This window comes from Eriocheir sinensis, chromosome 33, assembly GCF_024679095.1.
Source record: "Eriocheir sinensis breed Jianghai 21 chromosome 33, ASM2467909v1, whole genome shotgun sequence".
Classification (NCBI taxonomy): Eukaryota; Metazoa; Arthropoda; class Malacostraca; order Decapoda; family Varunidae; genus Eriocheir; species Eriocheir sinensis.
The window spans coordinates 6454559-6471135 of NC_066541.1; the positions used below are offsets into that span (position 1 = coordinate 6454559).

The window sequence follows — 16577 nt, forward strand, 5'->3', positions numbered from 1 at the left end:
ACGCTAAGGAGCTTATTTGCCTTAGACTCTCATTTGACTGAGTTTTTATCCTTTTTTTACCTTAGCGTGTAAAACCTCGTATGATTCCAAGGATATACGCTCCGATACTCCCTTGATTACCTACCTTCTTGACCTCTTTATCTGCATTTAAGAAGCTGATTTGACTCTCCGGCAAGGTATGCATCTTTAAGTTTTTATATTCTCGCCTGATTAATTTACCGACGCTATTTACACATTCAGAAGCTCAGTTGATCCTCTAGTGACAGGCATTAGAACCTCATTTGGCTTTTTTTGTGGCGTTGATGTCTTCAGTAAGTACATGGAGACCTCTGTTCATTGTTCCTCTTTGTCATATTAGGAAGCCCGGTAAAAACAAATGATAGATAAATAGTAAGATAGATAGTTGGGTAAGTTAAAACACTGAAATAACTTAAACATGTAATGAGTCAAACAAGATCCCTTAGTTAAGAATTTATACTTATGGTCAGTGTTTCTCTTTGTCATATTAGGAAGCCCGGTAAAAACAAATGATAGATAAATAGTAAGATAGATAGTTGGGTAAGTTAAAACACTGAAATAACTTAAACATGTAATGAGTCAAACAAAATCCCTTAGTTAAGAATTTATACTTATGGTCAGTGTTTCTCTTTGTCATATAAGGAAGCCCGGTAAAAACAAATGATAGATAGTTGGGTAAGTTAAAACACTGAAATAACTTACACATGTAATAAGTAAAACAAGATCCCTTAGTTAAGAATTTATACTTATGGTCAGTGTTTCTCTTTGTCAAATTAGGAAGGCTGGCAAAACGATAGAAGGATAGATAGATAGTTAGATAGAAAGGTAGATAAATAGATAATAGACGACTGAAACATGTAATTAGTGAAACAAAATCCCTTAGGCAACGATTAATATTTCTGTTCATTGTTTCTCTTTGTCAAATTAGAAAGGCTGACAAAACAAATGATGGATAGATAGTTAGATAGAAAGGTAGATAAATAGATAAGAGACAACTGAAACATGTAATTAGTGAAACAAAATCCCTTAGGCAACAATTAATATTTCTGTTCATTGCTCCTCTTTGTCAAATTAGAAAGGCTGAGAAAACAAATGATAGATAGATAGTTAGATAGATAGATAGATAGGTAGATAAACTGATAGAGGTAACTAATACAGGTAATAAGTAAAACAAAATCCCTTAGTTAACAATTTATTAGTTTAGAAAATGGCTTGTGTAAAAAAAAGTCATTCATACACTCCGAACTAAGTTATGGGCAATGAAAAATAAATACATCATGTTATCCTTGGCGACACACACACACACACACACACACACACACACACACACACACATACTTTCACACACACATGATAATATTTGCATACTCATTTTATAGTCTGCTCATATTAACTCTGGATAAAACTCACTCTCCTCTTCCTCCCTCCTCCTCTCCTTCCTTCCTTCCTTCACTTCTTCCCTCCCTCCCTCCTTCTTTCCTTCTGTCTTTTCTTCCTTTTTTTCTCTTTTTCTTGCATCATTAATTTACATTTTGACTGTTTTAATTCTTTTTCATTATCCTTTTTTATCGTCTACTTCCTCCTCCATCCCTCCTCCTTCTCCTCCTCCTCCTCCTCCTCCTCCTCCTGGTATACATAATTACAATCACATGTATGGTAAATGCACTTAATTCTTTGGTAGGGAAGGAAGGGGAAGGTTTTATCCACCGAGTTAACATGAGTGGACTGTCTCGGCATGCAGGGAAGCTACAGGAATCGCGGCAGACGACAATTATCACATGTCTGGCATCCTCCCCTCCGCGGCTCACAGTGTTGCCAGCTCAGAGTCAAGACACACCTTAACACAACAACTTTTGGGCGGTACAAAAATGGGTGTTTATTTCTTCTTACAGTATCGTATAAGAAAGTATAAGAAATGTCAAAATATCGAACAGAAAAGACAAAATAATCCTCAAAATAATAATAAAAAGTTACAAAATGATTACATAAACAAACATTATTATAATACCAATAAAAATAGAAAAAAAACAATAAGGTGGAACTGAATGACAAAACTGTCTTCGTTCATCGTAAAAGAAGGCGAAGGAAAACAAGAATATTATAATGAAACAAAAAACACAATATTCAAGTTTTGTCGAGGACGTAAAACAGGCCACAAAAAACTATTCGGCATCCCTTGTTCTAATTCCCATAGACTACTTGGGTACTTCGTGTGTTTATACTTTTTTCTTCAGCCGTTAAAAAAAGTCGATGCAGTTGATTTTAAAATATATTCCCACAAAATGCAACACAAGACCAGTCCGAAGATTTGCTCTCTTAAACAGATGAATTTCTCAAGCACTTCGAGAGCTGGATATTCTCGATCCTTCGCCGTTATGTTTATTCAGAACTTCTCGTCCTTTTTTTTTTGTGAAAGGAGGGAGATCAAAGGCAAAAAAAAAAGTGTGTGGGACATTATATCGTGTTAGGGTTCAGGAGGTGGAAATCTGCCCCAGTTACATCTATTCACAATTTCTCGTTTCTAGTAACTTAATATATCGTGCTGTAAGGGCGCCGAGTAATTTTTCACAGCCTGTACACACACACACATCGACGTTCATCAGGTTTTCCACAGGTCTGGCATCCACTATGAGCCACGGGTAGAGTTGGCAGATCTTACTTTTTTTGGCAGGAAAGTTGACACATTGCACGGCTTGACAAAGATATGCACCATTACAAACGAAAGCAAAAAGAAACCTTGAGATGAATAAATAATAATAAAAAGCAGAATCATACACCCACGCAAACACACACAAAAGGAATAGCAGAGGTGAGTCAAGGGAAGTTAGGTGAACAGGAGTAGTTATCCAGAGTTTGAAAATATTTAAAGGAAATCATATCAGGTTTACAGAATGCTTAAACACGAATGATTTTCACATATATGTAGAATGTATAAATGGAATCAAAGCAAGTGTAGAAAGTCAATCAGTATGGACGAATCAAGTGTAGAAAGTCAATCAGTATGGACGAATCAAGTGTAGAAAGTCAATCAGTATGGACGAATCAAGTGTACTGAAGGCATAAAGAGAATGTAAAATTAGTATAAAGAGTACATGAACGGAATCAAATCAGATGGATGGAGCACATGAACAGAATCTAATTAGGAGTATGGAATGCATGATCAATTACATCACATGAGTGTAATTCATAAACAGAATCAAATCTTGTGTAAATATTGCAAAAACAAGGTCAAATAAGATGTACAGAGTGCACGAACATGGTCAAATTAGGTGTACTGAATCCATGGACAGAATAATCAGAAACAATAATGAATAGAATATCAATAGGTAGTGTTAAAGACTTACACTGGACGGCGTTGAGTAGACGAAGATACTTTGAAAGACATGGCATTTGAATCGAATCACCAAAAAAATGTACTTCAAATATTCAGATGAACGTAATAAGATGAATAATAATAAAATTAACAATAATGATAATAATAAAGAGATACAATGTTGGTAGCTGATATATATATAAAAAAAAATGGACACACTGAAGACACAAACATAAAAAAAATAAGTAAAAAATAAATGATTGAGGGAGGACAGTGCTATAGCGGAACTCAGAGAGGCGATTCCCTTTACCTTACACTCTGCACATTGATCCTTATTGCACAAGAGAACAAACACTCCTACAAACAAACAAACATACATACATACACGAGAATATAAACACCGATTCTTACAGACAGACGTTCGACAACAACAACAACAACATCATCACTTGCAAACTATACAACTATTATCGCATGTACGTATTTATGAATGCCTTATGTATGTATGTATGTATGTATGTATGTATGTATGTGTGTATGTATGTATGTATGTATGTATGTGTGTATGTATGTATGTATGTGTTTGTGTATGTATGTATATATGTGAATGAATGCAATATGAGTGTCTTGTATGTATATATGAATGTGTTATGTATGGGTTTATATGTATGTGTGTATGTATGTATGAATGTATATATAATGTGGATATATATTTATAACATAGAGTAATGGCAGGGCTGTCGAGTATTTCTCTTATAACAATGTAAAGACAGTAACAGCATTAAAAAAAAGTGTAGGCCTATTCGAAAGCTCTCTCTCTCTCTTTATCTTTCTCTCTTTTCTCTTTCCCTCTCTTTCGTTAAGTTTCCTTGCTTTCTTCCCCAGTTCTCTCTCTCTCTCTCTCTCTCTCTCTCTCTCTCTCTCTCTCTCTCTCTCTCTCTCTCTCTCTCTCTCTCTCTCTCGCTCGCTCTTCGGACGGACGGACTGGTGTTGTAAATGCATACAGAGGGGAGAAATATGTCTAACTATTCGTATACGGAGCCGGATGCGGATAAAGCCGATACGCCCGTCGCCTGGGATACGAAACTCAACCTTATTTTGGGGCGGGGCGGGGAGAGGTGAAGCGGGGCGGGGCGGGGCGGGGCGGGGCAGAGGACAGGGGGGGTGGAGTAGGTGGTTTTCGGGAGAGGGGGGGGGGGGTAAGGTAGGTACGGTGGACACGGAATAGTACTGGAGGTAAAAACGATATGTAGCAGCCATAGTAGAAGTAGTAATGGCAATGGTGATGATACTTTCAATAATAATGAGAATAAGAATAAGAATAAGACTAAGAAGAAGAAGAAGAAGAAGAAGAAGAAGAAGAAATGAGATAAGTGTGGCTAAATGAGGGAAATAAGTGCGTTAATCAAATCAAATCAAATAAACAAATCGGAATAAAGGAGGAAGAGGAGAAAGATCAAAAGGAAGAGGAGAAGGAGGTAATTAACGTAATGGACAGAGAAAAATCATTATCCGAGACAAAGAATGAAAAAAAGCAAACTTAAGAAAGAAAGGAAACGAGAGAAAAATAAAAGGTGTGTGTAGTGGACAGTGACACAGAAATAATTAACTAAGAAAAAACGAACGAAAGGAAAAAGATGAATGAAGTGAAGCATAGAGTGAAGAAGGAAAAAAGAAGAAAGGAAGGAGAAAAGATTAGAGAAGAAAGATTAGTGAGGTAGCGACGACAGCAAAGACACAAATAATGAAGAAAACGAAAGAACAGAAATAATAATAAAAAAGTGTCCAGAAAAGTAAAGACAGAGAAAAAGAAAAAGAGGAAAAAACATGAAGGGAAGAAAATAATGAACGGGCCACAAAAGTAAAGAGGAAAATAATAAAGAACGAAAGAAGGAAAAAAGAAACAAAGACTAAAGAATGAGGAGGAAGAAGGAAAGAAGGAAGGGAAATAAGCTAAATGGAGATGCCACAAAGACGAGACAAGCCATTCATTAAAGGAAAAAAAGGACAATTAAGAGAGGAAAAAGGAAGCAAAAAAAAGTGAAAAAAAGGAAAGAAAGGAAAAAAGAAAAAAAGATAAACGAAGAAAGATGAAGATAAAAGAAAAAAACAAAGAAATAATGAATAAGAAAGAGAAAAAAAAGGAAAAAATGATAAACGAAGATGCCGCAAGAGTGAGACAAACCATTAAATAAAGAGAAAAATAAATAAGAAGGGAAAAAGAAACAGAGACAAAAAAAAACATAGAAGAGAAAAAATGGATAGAAAAAGATCAGTGAAGTACATAGTCACCTAAACAAAGACACAGAATGAACGAAAGAAAGAAGGAAGGCAAAGAATGAAGAAGACCGAAAATAAAGGAAAATAGAAGCGAAGACACAAAGAATGAAGAAGAGAAGAAGGAAAGAAAGGAAAAAAGAAGAAAAAAAATGAAGATGCCACAGACGCAAGACAAATCACTCAATTAAGATAAAAAAGGAAAATATTGAAAAAGCAAGACAAAGAAGGTAAAGAATGAAGAACTTAAAAAAAAGGAGTAGGCGAAAACAAAGAAAGAAGTCAAGAGAAAAAAAAAGGAAAATAGAAAAGGAAAATATTGAAAAAGCAAGACAAAGAAGGTGAAGAATGAAGAACGAAAAAAAGAAAAGGAATAAGCAAAAACAAAATAAAGAAGGCAAAAGAGAAAAAAAGTAAAAAGAAAAGAAAAAGATAAATGAGATGGCACAGGAGCGAGACAAACCCTTCAATAAGAGAAACACGCCACTGATAGGTTGACGAGGACGAGCTGTTGGTGTGAGCGGGTCCATCAGGTCGTCTCTCTCTCTCTCTCTCTCTTTCGCTCTTTTTCTCGCATTCCCAGGCAAGCGTCATCACCTCAACGATGTCATTAGCAAGATAACGGGGATTCTTGTTTTTATGTTACTGTGTGTGTGTGTGTGTGTGTGTGTGTGTGTGTGTGTGTGTGTGTGTGTGTGTGTTCTCTATACCGTCTCTTTCATTAATCTTTTCGGCTTCTTTTCCTTGCGATTAAAAAGAAAGAAAAGTAAAAAAAGCGTAATTATTCAAATGAGGCAAGACGTGTAGGAGCTTTAATAATATAGTAATGATAATGATGATGATGTTTGTAATTATGACGACACAGAATAATCATAAGAATAATGGTAATAATTCACATAATAATTTGCAGTAGTAACTTGCCTGAACCAATAAAAATAATTCCTTTGGTCATTTTATGCTTGAGAAGATGATGCAGTAATTTCTCCAAAGTGCTTCAATTAAAAAAACAAAACGAAATTCATTATTTGTACTTAGCGAGATTTTTTCAAGGACCATTAAGTAGATTATTAAAAGAATCTAATTAAATCATTAATTTGCACCTTATCACTCAGACTTAATACGAGTCGACGCTCCACCGAATCAATTTATATATTCTTTTTTTTCTCCGTATTAACACCTTGCTCGCATTAAACGATAAACACGATTCTTTTTTGCTGCTCTCGACCTCGTTATTGGCGTTTATGTCGCCTTAAATTCTGCTTGAGCTTGTGTTTTAGTCCTGTGCAAACACTGTAAATCATCACGGGTGTATTTATGTGTGGCTCGTGTGGGAATTATGTGTCCTGTGGTGCTGTGATGAGTTACGGACGGGCGCCATTACTTCACTATGAGCAGATTATAGGCAGTGTGTGAATGGTAGAGCGGCTAATCACACTGACGGGATTTATATAAGTGTGTGAATGTTTAGCCCAGAGACGGAGGGATCATGGGTCCACTGCTGTCATTATATCTGTTAAATGAAGTGATGTGTATAATTGTGTCTGTTATCCATTATATAATTATGAGCATACTCTTAGTCAGTGTACGAATATTTAGCCCTTACACAGATAAATTATGTTTCTCTTGTTGTCATGTAATTTGTTGTAATTGAATTGACGTTCTATCGTTGCGTTATTTATGGGCGTGTTTTCCTTTAGTTAATTACGAGGAGATTGTTAGGTAGTGTGTGAATGTTTAGCCCAGAGACGGATAAATTATGGCCCCACTGTTGTCATTGTATCTATAAATTGAAGTAATGTGTATAATTGTGTCTCTCTGTTATCCATTATTTAATTATGAGCATACTCTTAGTGTATGAATATTTGGCCTTTAGACTGATAAATTATACTTCAACTGTTGTCATTATATCTATTAATTGAAGTACTGTCGCTGCGTATATTAATGTTAGTTGTGAATGCGTTAATTATCAAGAGAAGATGAAAATTAATTCATTTATTGTGGTCATTATATATATATATATATATATATATATATATATATATATATATATATATATATATATATATATATATATATATATATATATATATATATATATATATATATTTCAGTAATGTCGTTGCTGATATTTATTTTAGTTGTGAATGTGTATATTACCCAAGGAAGCCTAAATTGATCCATCCACTCTTGTCATTATATAACTTAATTGAAGTAATGTCGCCGGGTGTATTTATGTTGATCTCGAATGTGTTTATTATCCCAAGAAGGCGAAATCAATCCCTCCTTGGCATTGTTACCCGGACGGACCGGCGCCATGGCTCAGGGATTGGGGTGTTCAAGGAATGCATTTAACATCACGCGGCGGATTAACTTGTTCATATTTTACCGCATCCACGAATTCTAGGTGTGCAGCGGAGGGTGGGTAATTTATTCCACCTGGCCGTGTTTTGCTTCAATTACACCTTCACCTGCCGCTTGCTGTCCCGGGCCGGCGAGGGTTTAGCATTTTCCGGCGTTCTCTGCTAATTTATCTCGGTGTATCGTTTGTTAAGAGGCGTGTCTGCCACAATCGTCATCATTAACAGGCTTGATTTATGAACGTTTGTAAGGCTCCCGTTCGCTGTTTTTTTTTTTTTTTTCGCGGATCATTTATTTGGGGTTAATTATTTTTTTATGAAGTAGTGTGTGTGTGTGTGTGTGTGTGTGTGTGTGTGTGTGTGTGTGTGTGTGTGTGTGTGTGTGTGTGTGTGTGTGTGTGTGTGTGTGTCGACTCGTATCGTCATCCTCACCATCATCGTGTCTTTCTTATACGGAATGTGAATTATTATTATTTTATTTTTTATTATTTTCTTCCTTTTCATCCTTATTCTGATTTTTTATTATTATTTGTGAGAGTTCTGATCACTTTTATTTCTTATGGGGTGTCGTATATAATCATCATAATTCTTTTCTTTCATTTTTACGGGATTAACACTTATCATTATTAGTATATTAAGGCGTTATTTTTTTCATTGATTTCCTTGACACCTGCTGCTCGTTTACCTGGTGTTGAAAGGTGTGTCGGGTACAGGTGTGTCGCGTACAGGTGTGTCGGGTACAGGTGTGTCGCGTACAGGTGTGTCGGGTACAGGTGTGTCGGGTACAGGTGTGTCGCGTACAGGTGTGTCGGGTACAGGTGTGTCGGGTACAGGTGTGTCGGGTACAGGTGTGTCGGGTACAGGTGTGTCGGGTACAGTCATCATCATCATCAGCATCATTATATATTTTTTTATGGGTTTTGAATGACTAATATTTTTAAAGACTGACGTTCATTTGATTTTTACCCTTGCCTTTATTTTGACCGCTAGTTTGTGTACTCTTTACAGGTGGATAATTTTTTAATCTCTTAAAAGTCTGTTTGTTTATTTATTTCAGATAATTACTTTACTTTTTTAAATGCTTTCGTGTGTGTGTGTGTGTGTGTGTGTGTGTGTGTGTGTGTGTGTGTGTGTGTGTGTGTGTGTGTGTGTGTGTGTGTGTGTGTGTGTGTGTGTGTGTGTGTTTGCATCTTTGTTTTGTTAACGTAAATATTTATTCATTTAAGTATTTGCTCACTGACATATATTTATTCTGCTATATATATATTTTTTTTATTATATTGCTCTCATTTACTGGCTCTTTCACTTCACATGTTACGTTCCGTCTTTGTTTTATGATTTTTTGTACTCGCATTCCACAGTTTTTCTTTGTTTTTTGTCATTGCACCTCTACCTTACTCCGCCCCATTTTTATTTACTTTACATTCTATTTATTTCTCTTCGCCCCTGCCCCTCACTTTTTTTCTATTGTTATTCGTGTTTCTCCTCTACTTCTATTGTTCTTTTTCGTATTCTTGCTCCTCTACTTAACCGTCCACATCTATATTTCATTATTTTGACCTATCTTCGCCTCTGCCTCTCACGATTTTACTTTATTCGTGTTTCCTCTTCCTCTCTTTTTTTATTTCTTCACGTACGTCTCGTCCCCTTGCCTCTATACCCCGTTCTTTTCTTTTTCTGTTTATGCTTCATTGCACCTGTACCCTGTTTTGTCCCATTTCTCTTTACATTTTCTTTACTTCTCTTCGCCCCTGCCCCTCACGCTTTTTTTCTATTCTTATTTGTGTTTCTCCTCTCCTTTTTATTATTCCTTTTGTATCCTCGTATACTTCTACTTAACTGTCTCCCATTTATGTTACTTTACGTTATCTTTGCTCTCTTCGCCCCTGTCCCTCAAGCTTTTTTTTCTATTCTTATTTGTGTTTCTCCTCTCCTTTTTATTATTCGTTTTCGTATCCTAGCACCTCTACTTAACTGTCCCCCATTTATATTACTTTACGCTGTTTTTACTTTTCTTTGTCCCTGCCACTCACGATTCTATATTATTTTGCTTTATTCGCATTTCTCCTCTCTTTTTTTTTTATTCCTTTTCGTATCCTTGCACCTCTACTTAACAATGCCCCATTTATATTGTTTTTACTTTTCTTCGCCCCTCACGCACCGACTTTTTTATATTCTTATTCGTGTTTCTCCTCTCCTTTTATTTTTCCTTTTGTATTCCTGCATTACTTCTATCTTATTTTGCCCCATTTCTCTTTACGTTAGTTTTCCTTTCCTTCGCCCCTCGCGCTCCGGCTCCCGCGCTCCGGCTCCGTCCTCACGCCCACACATCCACGCTTTATAAATAGATCGACATTCACTCATCACAGATTCGTGTTGTGCGTCTCGGGCTGGACTCTGACCGATAACTCCGGCTATTGTGAGCGCCCCCCCGCGCCACGCTCGGGGGAGGCGCCCGGGGTGTTTCATTTAGTTTCGCTGTGTTTTGCTTTGTTTTTCTCTAGGGTTGGACGTTATACTTTAGGTGGCCAAGGCATTGAAAACGCTATATAAAGGAATGGGATCATGTTATCACTGGACGGTTTCTTGCTGTTGTTGTTTTTTTTATTTCGTTCTTATCACAAGTAAAATTTGGCATCAAACTTAACATGCTTCAGTTATCACATACCGCTTCAGTTTATAGTTATGATAGTAATAATGATAATAATAATGATAATAATAATAATAATAATAATAATAATAATAATAATAATAATAATAATAATAATAATAATAATAATAATAATGAGAATAATAGTAATGATAATTATATAACATCTCAGTTGACTAGACGAAGCTATAACACGGGCAACAAGAATCTTAAGAAGCTCAACAAACCAAGGCAGTAATTATGGATCTCTTCGTACGTTCGGGTCCTAAGAGTGGGAAGTAAAAAAAAAATGTATAGGCTCGTTTTAGAAAGATATTTACACAACAAACAATCCGAGAAAAGTAAAAAAAAATGTCTCGCAATAATTTACAAATGCTCAGAAATAAATGTAAAAAAAAAATCCCCTCACTTATTTTCTGTCATATCTACAGACGGAAAGGGAAGACTGTCTGTGCACCTGTCTCGAGGCGTGCACCTGTCTGTCTGTGTCTGTCTGTGTGCACGCATCTCGCCCGTCACATGCACACCCAGTCTCTCATGGCCACCGTACACCCGCGCAGCCCAAGGTCAGTTCCCCCCACTCACAGTCACTCACAATAATGCCACTAAAGTTATCCTCATGAGGTGGCTGAGGGCTGGCGGGGCGGGGCAGGACATGAGGCTGGCTGGCTGGCTGGCTGGCTGGGGTGAACTCTTCCTCTGCTTACCCTCGCCACTGTTGCCAGAACCACCATCACCGCCGCCAGCTGCCCCTCCTCCTCCTCCTCCTCTCCTCATCACCACCGTCACCATCATCATAATCATCACCTTTCCCCCTCCACCATTACCTCGCTTGCTGCTCACTGGCCTTATCGTGTCGTGGTGACGGAGTTGGACGACGGTCGCCACTTCGAGTTATTTTTTTTTTCTTTTCTTCACGTTTTCGGTTTCGTGGTTTCGGTGTTGTCACTTTTTTCTCTCCTTTGATATGTGTTGTTCTGTCTTTCTTTCATACTAATATTTTTTCTGGGTATTGGTGTTGATTTATTTTTAGTACCCAATGATTTTTTTTCACTTTCTTGGTCGCCGAAATATTTTAATGCAACAGCAATCACATTTTTTTCCACACTTTGCATTCGCTTTATTGCCTTGTATTTTCATGTGTTGGGTATAATTTTTTTTTTCATCACGGGAAAAATCTAAACAATTTATGTGTTGCGTTTTTCATGAGTGACAGCTTTTTCCAATTATCACCTGAATATCCAGATATACTTTATATTTATTTGCAGGCTTTTATATTTTTCTTACAAATCACCAGTGACAGTTATTCGTATATTATATTTTTCCTTGTATTAAATTTTGCACTTTTTTCGTCAACATATATATTTTTTAACACTATATTCATGGTTAGCAGCGAAGCCTCAAGTCGCCCACTATTCACATTTTCTTTTCGAGACAGAACAAACTATTTTTTCTTTTACTTGAAAGGGAGATAAAGAAGGTATTTTTGGCAACACTTTATGGCAGTATTGTTGTCTCTCCTTGCCGCAGCAGCAACACCCACTGCAGCACACTGACAACGCAAGGAACATTGAAAATTCTTGTCGTGGTGGTGGTGGTGGTGGTGGCGGCTGTGACCGATCTTATCCCCACGACCTCGCCGCCGCTGCCTCCACCTCTCCACCACACTCCACCTCCCTCCATCCTCCTCGCCACCTGCTGGGGTTTCCTCTTATCTCGGACTGGTGGAGGAGCCATGGGGTGAGGGGGTGGCGGCGGGGGTGCGGGGTGGAGGTGGAGGTCAGGACACTGGGGTTTTCTGGATGGGCGTCGAGATGGAGGAGGGGGTCGCGGGCGTCGTGGCGGGCGAGGGCGTGTTGGGCTACATGTGAAGGGGCACGGGGCGGGGGCCGGGCGGCGGCTGGGCGGCGAGGGTATGGAGCTGGTGGCTGCGGGTCGGGCGGCGGGCGTCGGGCATGGCGAATTTCAACTTCTCCCAGAAGTGGTTGTCGCCCCACTTGAGATACGTGTTAGTCTTCAGGTAGAGGCGGATGTCGGGGTCGAGGTCCCGCCGCGGCACCTCCCCCAGCAGGATGACGATGAGCCGCCGCCGCCGGTCCTTCAGCACCTCGTGGTGGGCTGAGCGGAACTCGAAGCGCCGCCACTCCGACTTGATGAAGTTTTCGGAGAGGATGAGTATCGTGCGCTTGCTTGTTTCCACGGCGCTGAGGATGGTATCGGTGACGTAGGCACCGACGGGGAAGTCTCGGTAGTGGAGACACAGCTTATAGGCGGGGCTGCCGCGCTCCAGCTCCGGCGCCAGGATCTGCGTGACGAACACCTCATCCTTGGAGCTGTAGCTGACGAAGGCATCGAAGGCTTTGTCCGTGTCGCCCTCGTACTCGCTGCGGTAGAAGAGCCGCACGCCGTACTTGGCGTACACCCACACCCGCATGCGATTCCTGTTGCAGAAGATGATGAGAGTGAGGGTGACCAGCACGGCGAAGGCGCCGAGGGTGACGGTGGGCAGGAACACGTAGTCCAGGTAGGCCTCGTGGCGGATGGTGGTGGTGGTCTCGGTCTCATTGGAGCACACAGAGACGTTGAAAGACGTGAGTTGCATCGTCACCTCCACCGTCTTGTTGAGGGTACACTGCACCTGCTCCTTGTCCCGCAGCACCACGGCGGCGCCCTCCAGCCACGCCTGCACCTCCGCGGCATTGCCGCACTCGCAGCGCCACGGGTTGCCGCCCAGGTAGAGGGAGTGGAGGTTGTGGTTCCTGTGGAAGTAGGTGACGGGCAGAGTCTTGAGGTGGTTGACGTCGAGGCGCAGGACTCTGAGCGAGACGAGGCTGAGGAAGGTGGCGTTTTGCACGAAGGACAGCTCGTTGTTGTTGAGGTGCAGCTCCCGCAGCAGCGTCAGGTGCTCGAACTCATAGCCCTTGAGGTCCTTGATGAAGTTATTCTGCAGGTACAGCACCTCCAGCAGCCGCAGGCCGTTGAAAGTTCTGTTATGAATGAGCTCCACCTTGCTGCTGTTCAGGTACAACACCTTCAGGTTCTTCCTGCCGATGAAGGTGTGGCTGGAGAGCGACGAGAGCTCGTTGCCGTCCAGGTACACTTCAGATGAGTCCATCGGGATCCTGTCAGGCACGGCGTCGTATCCGGCGCGGGAACAATCCACGATATTGGCGGCCCAAGACTCGTCATGGAAGCAGGTGCAGTTGGAGGGGCAGGTCATCTCGCAGTCGCAGGCGTCGAAGTCGCAGCAGTGGCAGAGTGCGAAGCAATGCGACTCGTACTCACATAAGAACTGGAGCTTCTTTGCTTCGAGCAGCGGGATGACGCCCTTGTTGTTCATGAGGCTGCAGTTGATGGTGTCAAGGTCCACCACGGCGGGATGCTGACGTGTCTCCTCGAGGCTGTTGATGGCCTGCAACCACTCCATGGTGCAGTCACACTCGAAGGGGTTTCCGCCCAGGTAAAACTCGGGCGGGTCGCGCGTCGGGTTCATGAGGGAGAGCCTGAGGGCGTTCTGGTCGATGTTTTGGATCTTGTTGGCGAAGAGATCGACGCGGGTGAGATTTTTCTTCTTGAAGAAGGCATAAGGCTGCACTCGCGAGATGAGGTTGTTATTGAGGAAGAGAATCTCGACGCTGTCCGGCACCGAGCTGGCACTAATGTCAGACAGCTTGTTGAAGCTCGCGTCGATAATCTTGAGGCTCAGCTGACTCTCGATCTCGAAGTAGTTCCCGAGTTCGTTGATAAAGTTTGAGCGAAGGTCGAGGTACATGAGGCCGCGCGGGATGAAGGCGTAGTCGAACATCTCGAGGTGGTTCTTGGAGAGGTTGAGCCACTCGAGTTTGGGCAGCTCGGAGAAGAGGCCCTGCACGCTGGTGAGCACGTTGTTGTCGAGGCTCACGGCCTCCAGGTGTTTGTTGTTGTCGAAGGCGCCGTTTTCGATGGTTTTGATCTTGTTGGTGGAGAGGTCGAGCACCTGCAGGGCGGGCAGGGCACGGAACACCGTCTTGCCCACCACCTCCACCACGTTGGCCGCCAGCCTGAGGGCGCTCAGGTTACTGAGGTCAGTGAAGGAACTGTTAGTGAGAACACTTACATGGTTGCCGCTGAGGTCGAGCGTCCTGAGGGAGGTGAGGCTCTGCACTAGCTTGGGCACGTCCTGCAGGTAATTGTTGCTGAGCTGCAGCTCCTGCAGCTCAGTCGAGTTCGTGAGCGCCAGGCTGTCAACGCTAAACACTTCGTTGTGGTCCAGCTTGAGCACCTGCAGCCCACGCAGCCCCGCCAGCGTCTTGTCGCTCAGTTCTTTTATCCTGTTCTCGGACAGCACCAACGTGTGCAGCCGAAACAGTCCACTGAACGTGTTGTCCGACACCGTTTCGATCATGTTCTGCTGCAGCCTCAGCACCTGCAGGTTGGTTAGGTCGCGGAAGGTGGAGGGGTCGAGTCTGGTGATTTTGTTGTTTGACAGGTCGAGGCTGGCTAGCCTCAGTAGGTCCGTGAAGGTCTCCGAGTTGACCCAGGTGTTGGTGAGCTGATTGTCGGTCAGCTCCAGCTCCAGCAAGAGGCTGAGGCCCGTGAAGAGCCCCGGCGCGAGAACGCTCACCGAGTTGTTTCTGATGTACAGCTTCGTGAGTCGCTTGTTCTCCTGGAAGAGCTCGGGCGGCAGCGCCGTCAGCAGGTTCCCCGACAGATCGAGCACCTCGAGCGAGTACATGCCAAATAGTGCCTTGTCCTCCAACTTGCTGATGCCGTTCAGGCTCACGTTGAGCGACTGGAGGTTTTTGAGCGCCGCAAAAGCAAAGGCCGGGACGCTCACCAGGTGGTTGTAGGAGAGGTCGAGGTAGCGAAGACCCGGGGCACATATATGCTCTGCTTGGCTGAAGCTGAGCACAGTCACATCCTGCAGCTTGTTCTTGGACAGGTTCAGCAGCTTGAGGTTCCCCAGGTGGCACAGCAACCGCGGCGGCAGCGTCCAGATGTTGTTGTCGCCGAGGTCCAGTCGCTCCAGGTTCCTCTGCTCGCGGAAGGCGTCGCTGGCGATCTTGAGGGACATGGCAGACCAGTCAGTGTTGTAGGTGCGCAGCGTTAGGTTTCTCAGGTTGGTCAGGCCAAGAAACGCCTCCCGCGGCACTTCGCCGATTTTACAGTATTCGATGTCGAGCTCCTGCAGCTCCCGCAGGCGGACGAAGCTCTTGTTCTGCAGCGAGCTTTGGAAGAAGAGCACGTCACTACACTCGATCCTGAGCTTGGCGGTGTTCCGGCGCGGGATGACAGTGAAGTTGGTGGCGTCCAGTTCACTGTTGATGGTCCGCAGACGACACAGCAGGGCGGCCAGGTCGGTGCCCGGCAGCGAGGTGGCCTGGCAGTCGTCGTGGTGGCTGTGGTAGTCTGGCCCCACGCTGGCCGCCACCACCCACAGCAGCGCCGCCAGGCTCCAGCCCCACAGTTCTCGCATCTTGCGGCTCGGCCTGCTTCACCACAGCGCCATTATCCTGGCTAGTCCGGGGCCGACCGGTCTCGCCATCTTAGGATGCGCGATGCAGAGTCCTCATTACTCCTTGGTAAAAAACATGTGAGGTTGACTGGTCCCATCACTTCGTTTCACTTCCACACTGGGCGGTATTCCACTCTTCCCCTCCACCACATCCTACCACACACAAATTTATCCATAAATACTCAATTAACAGCTGCAATCAAGCGAAAATGCGGGAGCGAGCGGGAGTGCGTCGGTGTGCTGTGTATAGAGGCAGGTCCACTGGCCCCACGCATTCATCACTGGTCGCCTTAGGCTACCAACATGGCCGACCAGTAACTCCACCGCTCCCCGCCAGAGCGCCGCCCAGCACTCAACCACAACTGCCTCGCCCGCTCGCTCCTCTGATATTGCTCCAGATCACTCAACTAAGGCAACTATGCCGAATTTTCAAGATGAAATCCATAGAGGAAAGCAGCGTGAGGCGGA

At 42.7% G+C, this 16577-nt stretch overlaps 1 protein-coding gene across 1 annotated transcript in view; it reads right to left on the reverse strand.

Moving 5' to 3' along the window:
• Nucleotides 1-1197: 1197 nt before the first annotated feature.
• The window catches only part of LOC127006635 (toll-like receptor Tollo), a 15655-nt gene continuing 275 nt past the window's right edge, over nucleotides 1198-16577 (reverse strand). The window contains exon 1 of the mRNA XM_050876769.1: nucleotides 1198-16577. This exon is cut by the window's right edge and continues 275 nt beyond it. Within this exon, the coding sequence (XP_050732726.1) occupies nucleotides 12477-16070 (3594 nt within the window). The 5' untranslated portion in view covers nucleotides 16071-16577 and the 3' untranslated portion in view covers nucleotides 1198-12476.